We start from the raw sequence: 21,313 nt of genomic DNA, 5'->3' as shown, positions 1-21,313 counted from the left end.
GGTCTTGCCGGGGAGAAACGCGAACAAAGCAAAAGCTCACTTCAGTTTCCACCCTGTGTCGCAACCCGAAGACTTGGGAGCCTGTTCCTGAGGGCCAGCAGTTCTGTTTTCCAGGAGTGCCCGGGATCTGGACTCCATTTCCCAGAGTCCCTTAGTGCCCTAATGTATTCAGTGCTCAGAGTGCCTGTATGTGTGTGAGTGTGAGAGAATGTGTGTGCGTGCTTGTGTGTGTGTCTCCGAGTCCCTGGGAGAGTGGAGGCTCATTCACTGATTAGAGCCAGCGCTGAGAGGCAGCACTGCTCCTTCTCTCACACCAACCGAGTCTCTTGATCTGTACATGCAATCCCAGGCAGCTCGCGAACACAAACCCCGGGCCAGCCGCCTACCGCTGCTGCTGCGGCGGCCGCGGCCGCCAGTGCCTCCGCCGGCTCTGCACACCCGGGACTTTTCATGCACCACACTCTCCTCCTTCTTCCCTCTGTGTCCTGAAAAGTGCGATCGTTCTTCCAAGGAATTTCCACGGCAAGTATGGAGATCAGAAAGGGGTGTGGATGTGTGCACAAGAGGGGTGGGTGTGGAGGGCGACCGGGTTGCCCAGGAATCCGGCTAACTTTCCCAGTCCGTTTCCTTGGGATTCGGGCGGCTCCCCCCGGACAGGGGCAGGGGCTGGGACCTGGACTGGCGCGTCTTAGGTCATCGCGACGAAGCCTCCCCGCATCGGTGCCCTGCGCACTCCGCGCGCTGTCTCACTCAAACTTTCCGACTTGAGTTTTCCTTAATGTGTTTTATTTGGGGGGGGTGGGGTGCTAGAGGGAGGGACCAGACGCGGGAATTGGACAAGTAGGGAGGGTGAGGGGACAGCAAGGGAAGGGAGCAGGACTTCTTTTTTCCATCTTTAATTAAGTCCCATTCCCACTTTGTTTGGGTCGATCGCGAGAATGCCCTGTCGCTGGGCGCCCCTGTGCATCCCGCGGTGATTTCCGGCGGGACTTGGGAGGGGTGGTATTCAGTGGGGAGCCCGAGGTGGCGGGAGGGATGGGGAAGGGGCAAACCGAAAGAGAAAGGACCCCCACACAACACACAGCCAGCCCGGTGGGATACCCAAGGAAAGGCTGGGGAACCTTGGGCCCCCGGGTAATCGGGCTTACTTTTTCCCAGCGGGGGCGGCCGTGTAGGGTGAGGAGGGAGGTGGGGTGGGGTAGGGGGAGCCGTGGCGGACATGAAGGAGGCAGGTGCTGGCACAGAGGTGGACCTTTCTAAACACAACTGGTAAATCCCCGCTTCTCTCGGCTGGACCAGCCTGGCCTTAGAACATCCTGACCCGTGGGGGTCTCCCGGGATTTTCGCCGTCGGGACTGCCTCTCCTAGGGATTCTGTGAAGCGGGGCGGGAGGTCCATCGCGTAGACTGCGGCGCATCGCTCTTTTTCGTAGTGTTATTTTTATCTTAGACCTGCCTTAAACTGAGTAACAATTTCTCTTCCATCGACTTGAGAACAAAACTTTTCAGCGAGCACGCCGGTTGCAGCAGTCCTGCGGCTACCGCCGCCGCCGCGCTCGTCAGTTCCGACCGGGCGACCTTCTCAGCCCGGAGCCGGGCCCCGCCACGGCGCTCCGGAGCCTCCCGCAGCGCCCCCCCCCCCCCCCCCCCGGGCTTTTCAGGGCTCGGCCTGGGCGTTTAGCCTTTGTGCTTTGTAAGGCAAAGCCTTTTCTTCCAGGGAGAACAAACCTGGGCGGAGAGCTTCCGTGTGGCCCCCCGGGCGAGGCCGCCCACAGTGGTGAGGCCATCTGAGGGGATGCCGGGTCGGTCCCCAGCTCTGGGAGCCCCTCCAAGGGCTCGAGGCCTGGGCGGACCCCGGCTGGCGAGGGCGCGCGGGAGCCGGAGGCAGCGGGGGCTCGGGCGGTCGGGAGGGAGAGAAAGAACTCTCGTTTCCCGTTAAGAACTTGCCTCTTTCTCGCGCTCTGGCCGCGGCTCCTGGAGAGGGCAAGGGCCCGGGCCTGGGGCCGCGCGGGCGTCTCAATGGGTGGGTGCATCGGGGCTGGGCGCTAGGTGTAGTGGCACCGACCTGCCGGGCCGGGCCCTCCGGAGTCTCCGGCCTGCGCCGCTTCCCTTTCCCCGGAGAAACTGAGAGGGAAGACTCGGGCGCTGTCTGCCCACGATGCCCACCAGCCACTTCTCGGTTTCCGGCTCCGTTCCGGACACGGCTTGAGGGGCAAAGGGGAGAGAAAGGAAAAATAAACAGAAAAAAGGGTGAGCAGTGAGGAAAAGCGACGAGTCGGGCTGGAGGGAGCAGAACGAGCAGGGGTCCTGCGTCCGGCCCGGCCTCCTCCTCTGCCGGTTCGGGGGCTCTCCTGCAAAGGGAAAACGAGCAGAGGAGTCAAAGGCAGAAAGAGCGTCGAGGAAAAGAGATCGGGCGTCTTCCTTTCGAACCATCTTGGCCCGGAGGAACCGGGAGAAATTGTGGTGTGAGTCCGCTCACTACGCGCTGGGACGAGGTGAGGGAAGGCCGAGGACAGGGCGGCGCCGCGCCACTGGCGACCGACGGGGCCGGACGCGGAGCGAGCGGAGACACACACACCTGTTCTACGAGCCGCGCAGGGTGCGACGGCCCGGCTGTCGCCGCGCGGGCTGCAGAGCCCTCCCTCCTGCACCCCAGGCCTGCAGTCCGGGAACCCAGAGGGCCTAGCGGCCCCGGCCCGCCAGCATTTGCAGGGGAGCTGGAGTTAAGGAGACGGGTGGCTGCTTTCCGAAGCGATGGCGCGCGGCAGCGAGACCTCGGTGACCCGCGCGGGGCGGGGCTGTTCGGGGCTTAAGGATTTTGGACGTTGGGCGAAGGCAGGCTCCTGCTAGCCCCTGCCCCGCGGGCCGTTCCCTGCTTCGAGCCAGGACCCCTTTCCCTCGTCTACTCTTTCCCGATGGGCGCCTTCTTTCCCCTAAGTTCCAAGCAGATGGTTACGTGCGGAAATTGTTGGTAGCGAAAGTATTCTTTGTGCAGAGGCAACCGAGAGCTGGAGAGAGAGGTCAGGCCAAGGCATGATGGGCTTTGGCGCTGCGTTTGGTCCGAAGTTTAGGTAGATTTCGCCTTTGCCATTTCTTACCCCGTTTTTCCTAAAAGAGTTGGTTTCTCCGGGTCGAGACTTTCCGGCTGAATTCTGCACCGGCTCGCTGAGCCGGCATCCTCGCGGCCCCACACTCTCCGACTCGACTGGCTGTTCGGATTCGCACCCATTGGCCAAGCCCGGCCAGGGTCCCGTTCCAAATCTGGGACCGATACCCCGTCATGTCCGAACCGCAGGCGTCCATCCCAGCCGGGGAACCGTATTAACCTTCCATTCCTTGAGCTCTCGCATATAGTGGCACCATTTCTGTTAGAGCGGTGTTTCCAAATACCCCCTGGGCATTTGGTGTACGGGAATTCTCTTGAAGTGAAGAAGTCTGGGAACTTAAAAAATATATACGTGTATTTCCTGTTTTCTTCGCACCCCCCACCACACTAACCCCATTTCCCATTGTTCTTCGCTTTTTAAGTTGCCGGTTAATTTTTTAAAAGTTTATTTGTGTAGAGGCCAATATCGTTTTATTTGTTCTATTCCTTTAATTCCTGCCTTTTGGAAACGGTTCAGAGACCACAAAAATGTCACCTGTTGTAATAAGCAGATGAGTGCTGTGTGTGCGTTTTAATTGCCTGCAGAGTCGTAGTTCCATGGGCGCCCTGAGCTCGGGCTCCGGGAAAGAGTGCTTTGCAGCTTTCTTTGTGGCAGTCATTTGCAAGTAGGTTTAGTTCCCAGCAGTAGCAGCAGCAGCAGCAGCACCGCTTCCTCCTACGCCTGGGTCCTGGACGCGGGGTCAGGAAGCCCAGACCCTGGACAGGGGTGGGCAGAGACTGGGATGGGAGAGTGCCCACTCTCTGCGACTTTCTTTCTGGCTTTCGGTTTTTCTCTGTGAAAGTGGCTAGTTCGCGCCGGAGAGCGCAGAGCACTGCGCATCTGCCCAGCCTCAGACATTTTCACGTTCCAAACGCCGGCTTCTTCGTTTCATTTGTCTTGGTTCTGGCATGTTTAACCAATGAAATTAGTAATCTCACTAATTATTCAGTTAGCTGGCGTTTTGTAATCACTTAAACCAAGGTCGGATGTGTGATCTAACAAACTCCCACCCATGCAGAACTGAACCAAACCCAACACGTCAACGATTTGAAATTTTTAAAACTCAATATTTGTTGGTCCCTCCGTCCACCCTCACTGCCTGCCAGACAATTTATTTAGCTTCGTGGATTGATCCCTCCTTCTTGTTTAGTTAATTCAACAAAGACTTTTTGCAATCTGTTTGGAGTTTGTCTGATGCCGTGGAAAAGTAGCTGATGATTTATTTGGTTGCTTTTCGATTTCTGTCTTCAGCCCTTCTTTCTCCTCCTTTCAGCGGGGATGTCAGCTGTTATTACTTCCTATTGATCCCTTTGCAAAGTGAGAAGTGAACTAAAATTAATGTCAATTCCACTGCTCAGATCAATAGCTGGAGTTATTTTAATCTGGATTTGCACAAAGTGCTAAATTAAAAAAAATCAGCATAGAGGCAGAAAAGTAACAGTTACTTACTTTCCCTTTTCCCTGTTCTTTACAGTCACCCAACTGCTCCATCAAGCTGATTATCTTACAATCCATATTTTTTTAATTAAGAGGGTCAGTTAGTTTTCTTATTTTGGGTTCTGTGTTTAAACCCATGACATTTTGACATTGGGAGTGTATTAACTATAGATTTTCATAATGACTGTGGTCTGCGGAAGCCTCATCTATACATGTTGTTAATGTGAGAAGGAGTAAAAAAGAAAGGGAAAAGAAAAAAGACCCCTCCCCGACCAACGCCCACACAGTGGAGTAAAAGAGATGTGGCCTGGAAAAATATTGTTGATTTATTTTCACTGTAATGAAGTTTTCAAATGAATAACTTGGTTTGAGTGATTCACCGTGTTCTGTTGGAGTGTCCGGTGCTATCGCCAGATCACTAATTTATGAAACCCATTTAACATAATGAGGTGATCTAGGAAGTAAAAAAGAAAGCACATCCTTTGGGTGATGGCTACTGGGGGGGGGCATTCCTACCCACCCACCCCCACACACGGTATTATGTTTGCCCTTTCTCCAGCTTGCCTGATATGATATTGCTTATTGATAGACATGTAGTTGTCTCTGTTGTGAAGTGCTACTTAGAACCCTTGGAACAGCATTAGGTCCACTTTCAGAGCTTCTGTGTTGCATGACCATTAATCTGACATGAAAATAGCAGAGAACTGGGTTTCCGGACTTGTCAGGCTAACTGGCTGTCCTTGGCAGATCATTCCCTGCTCTGCTATAACTTGACAGGAAAGTTATTTAAAATTTGGAAGAGAGAAAAATCCGTTAATGTGAGATACATAATCTGGTAATTTAGCAATGATGTCTATAAGGAAAGGTGCCAAATGAGGAAGCAGTCTGATGGTGTCCACTCATCTTCCCAATTAATAACAGTCATTGACATGTCTGCTACAGGATGAGAGAAGGAAATACTCCCTTTGCACTGCATTAAAGCCAGAAGGATTCATCTACAGTTTCTCTATTTGAGGGAATGCCAAAGATACTCCATTAAATAGGTGGGTTTATTTTTTGGGGGGTAGGGGCGAATTTTATTTCAGATATGACCCTCAATTTAAAGGCTATAATTTGTGGCAGATGGTAAGTTTTGGTTACACTTTTGAGTTTCATTAAGTTTCTATTAAGTGTATATTTTTGAAGCTAGTAAGTCTTCTTTCGTTATCCAGGCTTTTGATGTATAGCCCTTCCCCCAACCCCCACTCAAAATAAATTTTGGAACAGAATCAGTGACTATGAATACGCACAATCTCAATTTAAAAGGGAAATTGAAAGTAGTCTCGCCGAACTTCCAATTTGTTCCGGGGCCTTTATTGGACATCAACTCTGACTGGGCCAATAAGCAGAACAAAATAAGTCAGAAATTTTGTTAACATTTTACTCTAAATGTTAATGGCAAATTCAAGGCAGTTTACAAATCTACTTAAGAGTGAGTGCATTAGTAACTAAAATTACCGAGCCGTTCTTTGCTGCCCCTGGAAGACAGACGCTTCTAGAGAGCATATGCCAAAGGCACCCATTATGTTTTAAATATTGTCAGAGACGCCAGGCATTTTATTGATGAGGGTTTTGTTCCTTCTCAGAAAGGAGACATAGAACGCCTGTGCGATTAGAGAGGGACGTGCACCAAAAATAATGTTATTGTTTCACATACCACTTCTTTCTAGAAACAATCTTAGAGAATACATGGAGATGTGTTTATATATGTGCCCATATGCATGATTTGTCCACATGTACAATTTGTTCCATCTAATATGTACAGATGTATGTCGTCGAAATATGCCTGATTTAGAGATTTTTCCGTATCAGGGCACTGTTAGGGGAGATGAAGAGAGGAAGCATATAGGGGGCTCATATATGTATAACTTGGTGTCTGTTTGAACATCAGTCCTCCTAAGAGTGGGGTATCAAGGTGGAAGCCCTTTAAATTATAGACCCCACCTAATCTACAGGGTGACTTGGCCTTCTAAAGCCCATTTGCTCAGGGAATATTGTATTTGGAGGTTTTATGATTTTTTTTTCTTTGCTGGGCTCAGGCGCATTTCACCCGGAACGTGTAGGGACCAAAGTCAGCTACGCATACATCACAGTAAGTTGTCTATTGATTTTCCTGAATGAAAATGGTCTGATGCTGCTGCCCACTGGCTCCGAAAGCCTGTGGTGTCTCTTGCCCAAGCATCTGTAAGCCAGAAGGATGGTGTTTCGATCACTTGGGGATTCCCTTTTTTTACCTCCTCCTGACTTTCCTCCCCCCTCTTTTTTCTGTTTGCTGTTTCCGCAGGTCGTAGAAGGGGATGATTCCCCAGTAATATTCCCTGCCCTGATCCGAGGCGCTGCTTGGCCTCCCTCCCAGGGAAGACTGTTTCTTGTGTGACGCCGGCCATAGAAGGAGACTCCGATGGACTTACACCGGGCAGCCTTCAAGATGGAGAACTCATCCTACCTTCCCAACCCTCTGGCCTCCCCAGCACTGATGGTCCTGGCGTCCACAGCCGAGGCCAGCCGTGATGCTTCCATCCCTTGTCAGCAGCCACGACCCTTTGGTGTACCCGTCTCGGTAGACAAGGACGTGCATATTCCCTTCACCAACGGTTCCTACACCTTTGCCTCAATGTACCATCGGCAAGGTGGGGTGCCAGGCACTTTTGCCAATCGTGATTTCCCCCCTTCTTTACTACACCTCCACCCTCAGTTTGCTCCCCCAAATCTAGATTGCACCCCAATTAGTATGCTGAATCATAGTGGCGTGGGGGCTTTCCGTCCCTTTGCTTCCACTGAGGACCGGGAGAGCTATCAGTCAGCCTTTACACCTGCCAAGCGACTTAAGAACTGCCACGACACGGAGTCTCCCCACTTGCGCTTCTCAGATGCAGATGGCAAGGAATATGACTTTGGGACACAGCTGCCATCTAGCTCCCCTGGTTCACTTAAGGTTGATGACACTGGGAAGAAGATTTTTGCTGTCTCTGGCCTCATTTCTGATCGGGAAGCCTCATCTAGCCCAGAGGATCGGAATGACAGATGTAAGTACTTTGGTGCAAGCTTTCCCGTCTCCCCAGTAAACCCTGCCTTGCAGTGGTGTTCAACAGGTCGGTGACATTTTCATGCTTTTCATAATGGGAAGGGCCAACTACTTTCCTTTTAATAGCAGTGGAGTGCTAATGTTTACTTGTCTCTAGTCAGTGAGCATTGTTAGTTCCTGGAGAAGGAAAGTTGGTCTCAGCATTGCCTTTTACTCCACCGGGGTAGGGTTGGCTTATTCTCCAGGGACTCTGAAGTGAAGAGGGGTGCCATGTATGTTCTGAAGTGGATGTCATTTCATTAGAAAGTGTAGATTCCTAGAGAATTTTGGGGGGCTCAAAGAAACTTGTCCATCCCTCTTCTCTTTGCTACCCTCATTAAGTTTCTCTGATCTTGGTATTACTGTTTAGCTTTTCCATTGTATTACATCCAGCAGGCTCCACGTGATTTTATTTTCACAACTCTCAGCCCTTGTCCACATGAAGCTATTTTTCAGAGAAGGACAAAGGTGTCGTCAGTCACCATAAAGCATTTCAAACAGCTGTGTTTTCCTTGCAATGGCAAGGCTAGAAAGCTGACTTCTCTTGGGATTTAACAGGTTTGCTGCATGCTTATCCCGGGGCTCACTTTTAGGACTAGACCTGGTTGATCTGTGACTGCTCCATATTTGATGTTCACAACTATTATTAATTTCTTCTTATGGAACAATTTTCCTCATGCTCTCCAAGTGCCTTGTTGGGTGCTGGCTATACCCACTAATAGTTGGACCTAAGCTTTTATATGGAACTTGTAGACCAGGAGTGCTGAACCCTGCAATTTTCTGCTCTGATATAATCAGAAAATAATTGTATTTTTGAAGCTTTTGGGCTGTGGGTAGACAGAGCAGTTTTCTTCAAGCCTGGTGAGAATTTATGAACTGAGGGTGTTTTTCCTCCCAACCCTTTGTTCTAAGATTTGCTTCATTTTATTTTCTTAACAAAACTACATCTGAGATTTGCTTTCCCCTCTTCTCTATTTGTGTGTGTGTGTGTGTGTGTGTTCCGGTCTTCTCTATAACCACCAACAAGAATGCCATTTTTTTCTCTTCTCTTTATGATGCCGAGGAGAGTAATAGAGACATTGTAGCTCTCTCCCCTGTCGGCACTGCTTCCTCAGGCTGTCTCCTTGAATTAGGCACTGTGTTAACTTTCCTGCCCTAAAAGGCATCTGCCTAAACCCAGCGTACCTTTTCAATAAAAGTCATCATAAAATCAACCTGCCTTGTAAATCCATCGCTCTTTGGTTTTGAAATACGTTGTGAGTGTGTCTTTTATGTCAGCATCTGTAAGCCCAATACCTCCCCACTTAAGGGAGAAGGCTGCTGTCTGACAGCACAACTGCTAGTGTTGCTCTCTCACTTTTGCTTTAACTCCTCTTTCACCTCTACACTTTCTCAACAGCTGACCTGTGTGTTATGATCCTGTTTTTTTTTTGTTTTTTTTTGTTTTTTTTTTTAACGTACCTGCTGAACACTTATTGGCCTTGTGTTGGTCCATTTTATTTTATTTTATTTTTCAGTAGTCAACTGATGTGCAAGTGATCAAGGCTAGCTGTAATCTGACCTGTGGTTAAAATTGCCCGAGGTGTAGAATATAACATTTTTTGCTCCTTGTTTTTTCTCCAAATACTAGTGGAAAACGAAATCTGCTCAAAACTAATATGCCAGTAAGTAACATCTGGAGATCAAGATTCCTTTCTTCTCTTCTAACAAATCCGGTTTATATCCATTCTTCTATCTTTTGAGCCCAAACCTGTATCAGACCCCCAGAGCAGGGAGGAAGCTTGTTAGTCAAGTCAGAACTCATAGATGTGGATATCCATTCCCCTCCGAGTGTCAAAGCCATAACTCTTCTGTTTGCCTGGTTTGCATTGTGTGGTGGTGCCATCCCCCATGGAGATGGATCCCTCACACAGGAATACGCCTGGGTGGAGAAAAATTAAATGAGTCTGTCTCCCAAAGTGAAATGGAATTCTGACCTTGAAATTAATGAGATCCTGATCAGAAGGGTGGGGAAATTTCTTTATTTCAAATTGTGCTGTTATATAAATTGGAGCGCTTCTCCCCTTTATTTGTTTAAAATCTTCTTCCTTTTTAGAGTACCTTGTATTTTCTTTTTTCTCTTACACAAACATTAAGCCTGCAGGAGTGTCTATAAGTGTATGACGTTTGAACACCCAACTTATTATCTAGAGTTGCATTTGTAACAAAATATTAATGAGAAACAAGGGTGCAAAGTGAAAGGGACCCTGTTACCCTGTTTTACCCCTGGATTTGTGTTCCTTTCTCCTTTCCTTTCCTTAAGGGGTGTAGCAGCCTTCACAGCGTTGTACTGGGTAGCACTTGTGCTTTTGATTTGGAGTTTTGAGAGAGCAAGAGAAACATTTTCTTTTTTCCTGTAGGAAAGGGTTGAAGAGGCACTGTGACAAAGTCTGCGGCAGCTTTCTTGGCTCCTGTCATAGGCCGACGTGCGTCGGGATATTTATGGTCTGTTTTATGTAAATACATATTTAAGGGCCGTTAGAAGGCCTGATTATTCCCACTACATGTCTTTCAGGCCCTCCCTACAGAACCGTTTTGAAATAAGTAATATTTCTCAGATAATCGAGTGACATACAGTACACAAGACTGCTTCCAAAGGGAGAGCTTGAGGGGCAGATGGGGCAGCAAGGGGGGATGGGGAGACGAGAAGAGAGAGGATAGAAAGTGTTCAAAAGAGCAAAGTAATAGGATTCAGTGGCTTCTGCCCAGATTACCAAAATTAGCCATTTGTATTTTAGGGTTTTTTTACTCTTTAAATTTAGAGTTAATTTCTGATATGGTTGACATATTTTCAGTTCTCTTCATATAAATAAAATATTTTTTATAAAATGTAAAATATGTTTCAATTAAATACAACAATAAAGCTCCTAAATAAGCATATAGCATTAGGATTATGTGTGTGTGTGTGCATGCATGTGTGTGTGTGTGCATAGGGGTGGATGAGCAGGTGTGGGTATGGGTGTGTGTTTGTGTCTCTTACTTAGAGTAGAAGTTTTATGACTGAGTTTTGGGTCATTGAAAAATTGGTTTTATAATAGAAACACTGACACAGTTTTTACTGTTGCAGCCACCCCCTGCTCACACACTGCATCCATATGCAGGTATGTCCACAGGGGGAGAGCATTTGAAAGAGGGGCCTGCAGACATGGAAAAAATGCACATGAGTATTGTTTCCTTAAATCAGTAATTCTTTACTGACAGGGTGGCTTATGTATTTCTTTTGTGATTAAATATGCATTTTTTTTTGTAGAAAGAAATACAGCTATTTGGGTAAAGTATTGTCTCTCCTAGTAAATGATTCTGGTTTGCTTGCCTGTTCATCCACCTGGCATCACAGGTGATTCGTGAGGTAGGTGTGGGCTCTATGGAAAAAAGAAGTCTTTACTCTACAGAACTGACTGCTTTTCCTGGGAAAATGGGAGAAATGTTCTGTGAGAAGCCATTCATGGAGGATGCATAATTCCCCAGGAAGGGGACTGAGGTAACTCCTGTTTATTGTCACTCCCTGAACCATTCTCCAAGGCTTCTTGTCCAGGGAAATGATGCTAAAATTTATGGACCAATTATGAATAGTCCACGTGTGTCGCACATACGAAGTGTCTACAGATATGTTTCCCAGGGCCTTTAAAATAAACATTTCCTCGTTAATGAAACTTTACAACAAAAGGGAAGATAAGTATTGTCTGCTGCCTTGCGCTAGAATCTATGCATTTATTACTCCCTCAGCACTCTGACTCCTATCATGTGCACTTCCTGATGGCTCTCTAGGGCCCACCCCATGCCTAGATTCTTGCCTGGGTGACACAGCCTTTAGTCTCCCTGCCTGCCCGACTATCCACACAGCCCACATTGGAGCTGGCGAGTATGCATGCTCCCCTGAGGGCTGAGTGGGACCAGAATGCCCTGGGGACTGACAACTGGCCCTGCCTGCTGGCTCACCTTCGGGATGGGCACTAGGCACTGACCATAAGACACTGTCTTTGGCCCTTCCCTTGTGGTCAAGCAGATTCACAGGTAGGCAGGAACCGCAATGGCTCCTTGAAGCTCTTGGATGTTCTGCTTTGCTCTTGTCTATGATGTATATGAAGTTATTCCCAGGTCCCCAACGCCTGGGGTAGGAGATGGTATTTGTACTCTGGGATGTCTTTAAAAACGCATGTATCATTGAAGGCCCTATGTCCTAAGAAACAAATCAATGGGGCAGACATAGGCCCAGGGCAGACTGAGAGCAAGAGGGCAACCGGCCTTTTAGGGGCAGTGGTGGTGGGAACACTTCCCAGGGGATCTGGGACCAGAGTGGGCAGGCACTTCAGGAGAGAATTGTTCCTGCTGTAAGAATGTTTGAGGGCAGTTCCCACACCTCAAGGCCCAACTTCTGGATTCTAGCTGGAGCAAATGTCCACTGTGAAAGCATATCCCCAGACACCATGGGTTGCCTAGGTCCCTCCATACCCACTGCCCAAACCTATCCCCATTCTCGCTCAGCTGCTCCCCGGGTTCTCCTGGAGCCATTTTCCTCCACCCCCTCTCTCAAGGGCAAGAACTCCTGTGATGTGTGTGGTTGTTTCTGGTTGTTCACGCCCAACACAGACATGGAGACTTCTTTTCATACTGCCGAGTTTAATTGTCTTGTTGGGATAAAGAAATGTTTGCGCAGCTAAAGTGGGGCCCGGCTGGCCGGGAGCAGTCCCTGATGGCTGCAGAGCCATCTGGCCCGGCTTGGCTTGGCTCGGCGCGCGGCTCGCCCGGGCGGCGGGGCTTGCTCTCGCTCGCTCTCGCTCTCTTCCCCTCTCCTCGCTCCACGCCGCGCCGTTCTGTTCGGCGGCTGCCTCCTCGCACGGCCGGAATGCCTAATCACCATGGTGAGAAAACGGACACTGCAGCCGTCCTCCCTCCTCGCCTCGCGCCCTCCCTCCCATCAATTGTCATGCAGAAGTGATCCCGGCTGCCGTTTCCTCGCGGCCGCCAGCCAGCCCCTCGCCGCTGCAGGCAGGAGGGTGGCTGGTAATTGATCGTTTGGGGGAGGGGGCGCCGAGAAGCGCGAGGGCCGGCGGGGGGGGGAGGAAAGACCACAGAGTGGGGACCGTTTTCTCACTTGAAAAGGAGCCCCTAGCCTCCGCCGCGGAGATGGCCTTCAAGTGGTTTCAGAAATGTTGGTGACCTCGCCATCGCTCCGCCGGACTTGGAGGCTGCGGGAGAACTCCAGGCGCTGCCCCGAGGCCCGCTCGAGCCCCGCGCCTGTGCGCGCGGTCACCCCAGCCCGCGGCCGGGCACTGGCGGTCCGGCCTCCTCGCCCCCCCGTCCCCACCCCCTCACGGCGCCCCACATCCCCGCGTCCTCGCGCCCCCAAGTCGCACGAAGTGTCCTGAACGTCGTGGGAGAAGAGGAGAGAACGTGGGGGGGTGGGGGGGCACAGGGGAGGGATAGTGCTGGGGAGGGCATGTCCACGTGGATGTCAGGGCGGTGGGGGACGGGGCTGGAGTGCAGGTGAGTGCGTGGGGGAGTGCAGGGGCGAAGGGGACACTGCGCTGGCGTGTGTTTGTGGGGACGTGGGTGGCCACTGAGCGGGGAGGGGACGCGGAGGGCGAGGGGTGGGGGAGGCAGGAATGGGAGGAGCGAGGTGGGGGAAGCAAGGGCGTGTTGATTAGGGAGGACAGGCGTGTGTACACGCGCATCTGGATCTAGCTTTTTCCTCGGGACCCGAGGACTTTAAGGTTTACCCTTTAGGTTCGAAATGTTTTTCCCATGTTACTTTTCAATGCTGTAAAATGTTCCAAGGGGAATGTTTCGCAAGCCCAGGGCTTCGTGGATCGGCAGGACGGCTGGTGTGCGGGCGCAGAGTCGCGGTCGCCTCCGACGGTCTGAGGCTCCGAGCCAGCACAGCAGGGTTTGTTAAAAGTCCGGGTAATTTCTGGAACTCTTCCCACGGGAAGCTTTCCGGGGCTGCCTTCCGGTCAGCGGCCCCAGGTTGATTATTTGTTGGTCCTTTTTTTGTTTGAAAACAAAAAACACATACATTGTATCCAAATAACACAAGTTGCTCTTCCTCCCCACCCCCTTTCCTCATTAGGCAGGGAAGAGGAAACTGAAAATAGAATTAGATTTTTATGTTGATTTTTCTTATTTTTGACCCTTATTAACTACATCCATCTGGTTAATAAGTATCAGCAAACGTTGAAATGGTATTCTTTGTAAATACTCGGGATTTGGAGTGACAATACATTTAATAGAGTTTTATTTTTGTAATGGTTTTTCTTATTTTAAACTCTTATTAACCACATCCATCTGGTTAATAAATATCAGAGCACACGTTGAAATGTACTCTCTATATACTTGGGATTTGAAGTGTTGATACATTTTATTTAAAAATTCACACAATTTTACACCAAATAACAATAATTTTTAGACTCGAATTTTCTCTTCCTACAGTTAACAGCATTTTCCAGCTCCATTTTGGCCCTCTTAAAGAGGGATGAAATGCAGACTTAAGAATAATTTATTTCTATGTAGCAGCTAAAATGCCTTGAAATAAAAATTAAAAAAAAGAAAAAACCCATTTAAACTGTGGCATTTGTGATTGAACGGAGTATATTTGTATTTTTTGTAACCTGAAAGTGTGTGTTACAGGTTGGGAATTTGTAAATATCTCTCTTTCTCTGGTGCAAGGAGGAGAATTTTCCCCAAAAAACTTTAACCTACTCAGTCTCTCTTTTGCCTTTTCAAGGGAAAGGTTCTGGATTGGGACTATAGATGTAGGCCTGGAGAAATGACAGACTGTGGTATGACTCAGTAAACCTGGTTGATGCTAATAGGAATAATTCATTTCCCTCTAGCCTTGCCCAATGGATTGGGCTTTTTATTAGCTTCATCGCATTTTAGTTTTAGTGTTTAAAATTTTTGTTTTTCAGTGACGCCAATCACATCTCAGGGCTCAGTGGAATGTTAGTTGAGTATTGAGTAAATTGATGGTGGTAGTTATAATCTAGGTTTTGCTTTAAGTTTTCCTTAGTTTGCCACTGGACAAAATCTCTAAGACAGTGCTACTCTGAAGATGAAGAGATTTGAATGCAGAAAGAAGAATTTGTTTGTGCCTTGAGGTTTGATAATGACAAAGGTAGGGAGGGAGTTTTAAAGAAATATGTGAAATTACCTTCATCCAAAATTGACTGACTTTGTTGGTTCTTTTGGGTGTCAAAAACTCTTTGATGACCAAAAAAAGTAATTTAAAATTAGCTTTTTTCTCTCCTAACCCTCTAGAAACCTGAGTTTGGAGTCTCTCCCCTTCCCCCAAGTTTTCCCACAGTGTTCCATCCCCTATCATGGAGTCCACAAATACCGAACTGCTTTTTGGTGTGTATTTTAGAAAGTTCCTACTAGGCCCTGGTTGAAGCTGGAAACAGAAAAGTGATGTGGGGGTTTTGCAGACACATAACCATTTGGCAGTTCAGACATTTGACTGTTGATTTTCTCTCTGGAATGTGTTCTGATTGAAAATGATCTAGAGGAAATGAAAGTTGAGTTTTGGAATGGAGACTTGGTGCTGGGTCCACTACATTCCGTTCAGCAGCTACGGAGCTTTAGGAAAGTCCCAAGCAGATCTGTGCCTGTGAAGAAGGAACCTTTGGGTACAGTCTCATGAGAAATCAAGCCCAGTAAGCCAGAGTGTGACTCACCAGATGAGAGTTGTCTTTTTCCACTGAAATTCATTTGCAGGCTGAGACTTATGGCTTTGCATCCATCTTAATGCAGCAGAAACAGTCAGGAAGCTGTAGGGAGGGGGCAAGGGCCACCAGCCCTGGAGAGACCTTTGCTTTATTTTCAGGCATATGATTCTCATTTAGGTGCCAGCTAATTCTACATTGCTCTTATTTGATCTTGCTTTTGGGGGTTTGGTTTAAACCAAGTCAGAGTGGCCCTGCATAATAACCACCTGTTAAAGGAATGAAAGCTGTATTTGCCCCTATCAGGCTTAACTAGAAGGTGATTCAGATCAAAAGTAGGGAGGCAGTATAACATAGCATGTACATGTTTAGCTTCTAGGGTTAAACCCCGACCCTTTCCCTTACTTTCTCTGTAACTCTGGGAGAGTCATTTAACCTCGCTGGGCCTCAGTTTTCTCACCTGAAAAATGGGAATTACGCAACCTTAAAGGGTCATTGTGAAGGATTGAATGAGATACACAGATAGTGCTTAGAACAGGTCCTCACATATCCTAGTTTCTCAATACATAATGACTATTATTTCAAACACAATCTGATGGTATAATCTTCATTGTTAGAAGCACTGATATAGCCAAACACAGAGTCATTCACTATACACCTCGAGGTAGGATCCTTCCACACACTCTCATGCCTTATGGCAATGTGGAAAGAGGGAGGGAGCAAGGCCTGAAAGCCCCTTTCTGTGATGGCCAGTTGCCTCGCCTTCCTGCATTATTGTCCATCCACCAGGATTAGCCCTGGTGTCCCTCTAAACTCTTCTCCCTCAGTTTTATTTAGAAGAAATGTAATATTGCAGTTAGAGAAACTGAGTCTCTGAGTCAGGAAGGGACTTGACTGGGATCAAATATCAAGGCAGTGGCCCAGGCTTCAGAATCCGAATCTCATGATATTCTCTTATTCCGGAATTTCGTTGTATCAGGTATTATTTGAAATAAATGGGCCATTAGAATTTGTATGTGTTAGAGATTTAAGATGTATATAATGAGATTGGCTGTAATGGTATTTGACTAGTCTTAGAATTCGAACTCCCAGAGTTTCTAGTATGTTCCTTAGATTTTAAGTTACACAGACACTTTTACCCTCTTGCTTATGTGAGACAAATCTGTGAACCTTCCCCCATCTGTGTGTGTCACAGTCCCACAGCATGATGGATTGTCTCTGCTTGGGGGAGGCTTAGGACAGGGTTTCAAGGGGCCTTGTAGGTCAGGAGAGAAATACAGCAGCAGGACTGAGGTGTGGGGGGCTACTGGGGAGGGATTAGCAAGGGAAAGGGAGGGCAGGGTTGGGCAGGGATTGGCCTCTTACATAGTGTCTGTGTGCATTCTCCTAGGAGTGAAAGAGGGCTGTCCATTACCCTGAGCGCACAAATAAACTCAATGTTTTTCTCTTTGTAGAAAGAAAGCCCCATGGGGCTTGAGAACACCAGAGAATGACTCTGCACGTCAGTGGGAAAGGTGGGGAGGAGGAGGATGGGAGATGGAAAGATTGACTTCTGCCTGTGGACCTTGGATTTAGGTCTGCTATTTAAATATAGTAACTCATTTGAAAAGTCTTGTGTCCATATGTTGGTGGCCAATCCTCTAATACCTCAACCCCCATCACTTCTGTCTTGGCTCCTTCCAGGGAAGAGGTTCAGGGCACAGCTGGGGGCAAAATACTGGAGGACCCACTTCTCCTCCCTCCCCATCCTCAGTCCTTTCCGCAGACTCAAAGGCATGGGGAGGCAGGAAGGGAAATTCTGAGCATTCTTAATTTTCAGTTTTTTAAAGAAAGGGGGAAAAGCTGGGACTTGGGCCCAAAGGCCAAAATCATGGTTAAGAAAGAGTTCTAGAAAAGGAAAGAGAGGGGTCTAAGAAGGAGAGAGAGAGGTAAAGGCAGTAGCACAGGCTAGGGTAAGGAATGGGCAGGACTGCAGTTAGGGCCTAGGCTTCGGCTTCCTTCCTGAGCAGTAAAATTTAAAAAAAAAAAAAAAAAAAAAAAACCCTTAGAACAACAAAAGTCTGGATGCATGGGCTTCCTTCCTGACAGGCCAACCTGGTGGGGCTTCATTCAGACCGAGCAGCAGTCAAGGCTGATTTATGGGTAAGAGAACCCAGACGTGTGGGCTTAACCCTTTCCTAACCGCAGATGCTTTGTGAAAATCCTGCCTCCATCTTCCCATCACGTGTGGATGGGTTTTTATTGTCGATTTCTTTTTTGCTAAAGAGAGTACCAGCTGCTGAAGTGCCCAGTACCTTCTTCATGCCAGAGATGAAAAAACTGAGTCCATGGGGAGTTGAGGGACTTGGAAGAGCCGTATCATCAAGTGTGACAGAGCTGGCATCGTGCCTTATGGCCAGCATAATTCTCAGGCTCTTGGTGACATTATCTTGACTTTTCTGTGTTGCATTCATCTTTGATGATGGGAGATGCCTCCCAGAATGTGTACTGGGATGATCCTCTAAGACTCAGTTCTACCTCTGTAAGATACTGGTCCTGAAGAAGGGGTAGTGCTGTTCATCTTAGGTATTTGCTGGTAGCATTGAGGACAAAACTATGGCGGAATACATGAGACACAATTCAGCTGCTATCATTGGTAGAGAGTATGATATACTCATTAATTCATTTAATCATTTGACCAGTTTTTTTAATTCAATTTTATTGAGATATATTCACATACCTTGCAGTCATACAAAGTGTACATTCAGTTGTTCACAGCACCATTATATTTGTGCGTTCATCACCAAAATTAATTTTTGAACATTTTCATTACCACAGACACAAAAATAATAAGAATAAGAATTAAAGTGAAAAAGAACAATTAAAGCAAAAAAGAAAACTGGGTGCCTTTTTTTTTTTCTTTTTGCCCCCATTTATCTACCCATCCATCCATACACTGGACAAAGGGGAGTGTGGTCCATATATATGGCTTTCCCAATCACATTGTCACCCCTCATAAGCTGCATTTTTATACAATCGTCTTCAGTATTCAAGGGTTGTGGGTTGTAGTTTGATTGTTTCACGTATTTACTGCTAGCTATTCCAATTCATTGAACCTAAAAAGGGTTGTTTATATTGTACATAAGAGTGCCCACCAGAGTGAACTCTCAGCTCTGTTTGGAATTTCTCTGCCACTGGAGCTTATTTCATTTTCCTTTCACATCCCCCTTTTGCATTCGACCAGTTTTTACTGAGTACCTGCATTGTGCCAGGCACTGTGCTAGGTGCTAGGGATACAGTAATGAGCAAGGTCAATTACAGCCCTTGCCTTACCAGAGCTTAAAGTTTAGTAAGCAACTGCAGGACATTATGAAAAGTGGTATAACAGGGGAAGTATAAAATGCCATGGAATTAGAAGCAGGAGTGCCTAATCTTGTCCAAGAGCCAAGGACAGCGTTTTGCGGCAAGGGACCTTTAAAATGGGATCTGAAAATCAAGAAGCAGTTATTTATTCAGAGGGGCTAGGTATGGTAGTTTACTTTTCTGGACAAAGTATAGCATCTGCGAGTGGAAGAAAGAACACCAGAGTTGCCAAGACAGCTCAAGATTAAGTGGGAATGGAATTTCTCCCTGCCACATGGCCTGAGACCTGACCTCAGATCTCTCAGGACTCTTTCCTATATATAACCAGGCATTCTTGAGAATGTCCAGTTGGTGCTTACACAGTTCTGAGGCCAGCATCAACAGGGTGTTGCTTTTAAAGTAACTCTAAAGATAAGTCACCATAAAATACTTTCTGATGACATATGACACCTTAGCCACCAAAAGACCCATAAGAACCCAAAACTATGCCTGGCCCAGAGAAGACACTCAGGAAATATTTGTTGAATGAAAGAAGGCCCTTGCCCTGCAGGTGTTCAGTGAGGTCGAGGAAAGGTCTTGGTCCCTTTACTGAAGTCCATGCTTACCCCTATAACTTACCCTGTACAGAGATCTGATAGGTCTCAGAACCTAGAGTGCTTGCGTGGCCATTAAGCTAAGACACATTGCACCCGAAATTCTTGGCAGGGTTTCTTACAAAGTTTCCTATGGGAGGTGCATAGCTCAGACTTGACTTTCATGAGGGAGGTTAGGCGTGTGCAGCCAAGACTATTGAAGAAGGGAAAAACAGAAGGCAAAGCAAACCGTTGTTCCAGCCTGGCACTTGTAAGCCTACCAAAAACAGTTCCTTCCAGCCAGGGCCTCTGCACTCCGCCATCCCTGTTGTGGTTTTCCTTCCCCCCTTGGCCTCTTATCAGCATCATCTCTGTACATCCACAAACGTTTCCTGAGCTCCTGTGTGTAGAAAGTTGTGCTGGGTGCTATTTGCAGAGAATCAAAGATGTAGGAGATAATACTTCCTATCTCCGAGGGCCCTCTGCTTAAGGTGAGTAGTTAGGACATGTGTGTGAAAAAGAAACATTGATATCAAATAACAGTAAGGGCTCCAGGAGTGTGAAAAAGAAACATTGATATCAAATAACAGTAAGGGCTCCAGGATTTCAGGAGAGAGAGTAATGCTCAAGGCAGAGCTCTCAAAATGTGATCTAAGGGCCACCTGCTTTGTGATCACTTGTGATGGTGGTGACGGAGGGAGACAGTGGGGATGCATATGGGGTGGAGAATGATATTTGTAATGCAGATTCCCAGGGCCCACACCAGACCTCCTAATCAGAATCACAGAGAATGTGGCCTAGAAATCGTATCTTTAGCAAGGATACAGATCCAGGTGATCCTTATGTTCATTAAAGTTTATGAATCACTGATTGAGGGTGAGAGCAACAGAGGGAAGGTTTCCCGAAGGAGTGTGGCCTTAGGGGAAGGGGAATTAGTACTAGAGAAGAGGATGGGATTCCACAGAGGAGTCTGGGAATGGGAAGAGTGAAGAAGGCGTAGGATCTGCTCACTACCAGTAGCTTTCTTATCCCTTCTCCAGTCCTGGGAAGAATCTGTCCAAATGCCTCTAGTTCCCCCCTTGCCTTTTTACCTCGTTGGGTTGTTCCCACTTCCTCCGTTATTGCTGAGCAGCAGACTGTACATGCTCAGCCCTCCTCTTTCTTGGTGCAGTATTGTCATTTCGAGGTGGCCCAGCGGAGGGGTTTGTGGTGCTTAGCCAGATGTGAGGGAGGCCAGTGTGTGCTTTGGTGCTCCTTGGGCCGCAGCCAGCTTGTCTTCTCACTGCTGTTACACTGCCGGGAAGGGGCTGGAGAGGGTTTTTTTGCCGGCCTCCTACCTCCTGTTCCCCAGGCCTTAAGCTTTCTTCTTATGCTAAAATGGCTCATTTGTAAAGAAATAAGAGTTTGGAGGGTTGGGGGGAATCTCTCAGTGGCAGAATTAGTCACCAACACCTGCAGACTGGCTTTCTGCTTCAAGCTTTACCCCTTCTGGATGCAGCTGCCAGTGGGTGGAAGGTTGAATGAACTGTGAATAGGGGCCTGGTCTGCGGTTCAGGTGGCTTCTGACACCTGTACGCTGACAGATGCCCTCATCAACATTGCTTATGGAGTTGGGAGTGGTGTTCTTTTCCCAACATCCTTCCCCCCTTTTAAACACTCATTGTATTGTAATGATTTGCTTCATTGTCCCTCTCCCATGGGCCCATGTCTGTCCTCTTCTCCAGTCTGTCTTCTCATGTAGCACCTGGCTCAATAAATATTTGTTGTAAGAATAAATGAACCCAGGATCACTGTTTCATCTGCCAAGCTGTGCTCAGAGTTGCCAGTTTGGCTCTGCCCACTTGACATAGTTTCAAGGACAGCACAGGATCCACCACAGGGCTGGGTACCTCCCGGCAGATTTACAAGCAGGAAGTGATGACAAGAAATAGAGGTGCTGGGAACGGTCCAATGATAGGGAAAGAGCAGAGTCAAAAGCTCTGGGCTTGTCATTTGCTAGCTGTGTAACTTTGGG

At 47.8% G+C, this 21,313-nt stretch overlaps 1 protein-coding gene across 4 annotated transcripts in view; it reads left to right on the top strand.

The window, feature by feature from the left end:
• The first annotated feature begins 279 nt into the window (after positions 1-279).
• The window catches only part of RNF220 (ring finger protein 220), a 249,869-nt gene continuing 228,835 nt past the window's right edge, over positions 280-21,313 (top strand). For 2 of the 4 annotated variants that reach the window (XM_037827411.1, XM_037827409.1), the window contains exons 1-2: positions 280-522; positions 6,906-7,647. In XM_037827411.1, coding sequence (XP_037683339.1) covers positions 7,023-7,647 — 625 coding nt within the window. In that variant the 5' untranslated portion in view covers positions 280-522; positions 6,906-7,022. The remainder of the gene's footprint in view (positions 523-6,905; positions 7,648-21,313) is intronic. The other 2 variants (XM_037827412.1, XM_037827410.1) reach the window with 1 other exon arrangement.

Source organism: Choloepus didactylus, chromosome 2, assembly GCF_015220235.1.
Source record: "Choloepus didactylus isolate mChoDid1 chromosome 2, mChoDid1.pri, whole genome shotgun sequence".
In the NCBI taxonomy this organism is placed as follows: Eukaryota; Metazoa; Chordata; class Mammalia; order Pilosa; family Megalonychidae; genus Choloepus; species Choloepus didactylus.
The sequence above is the reverse complement of the archived record's forward strand: the minus strand, read 5'-3'. Positions and strand labels throughout refer to the sequence as shown.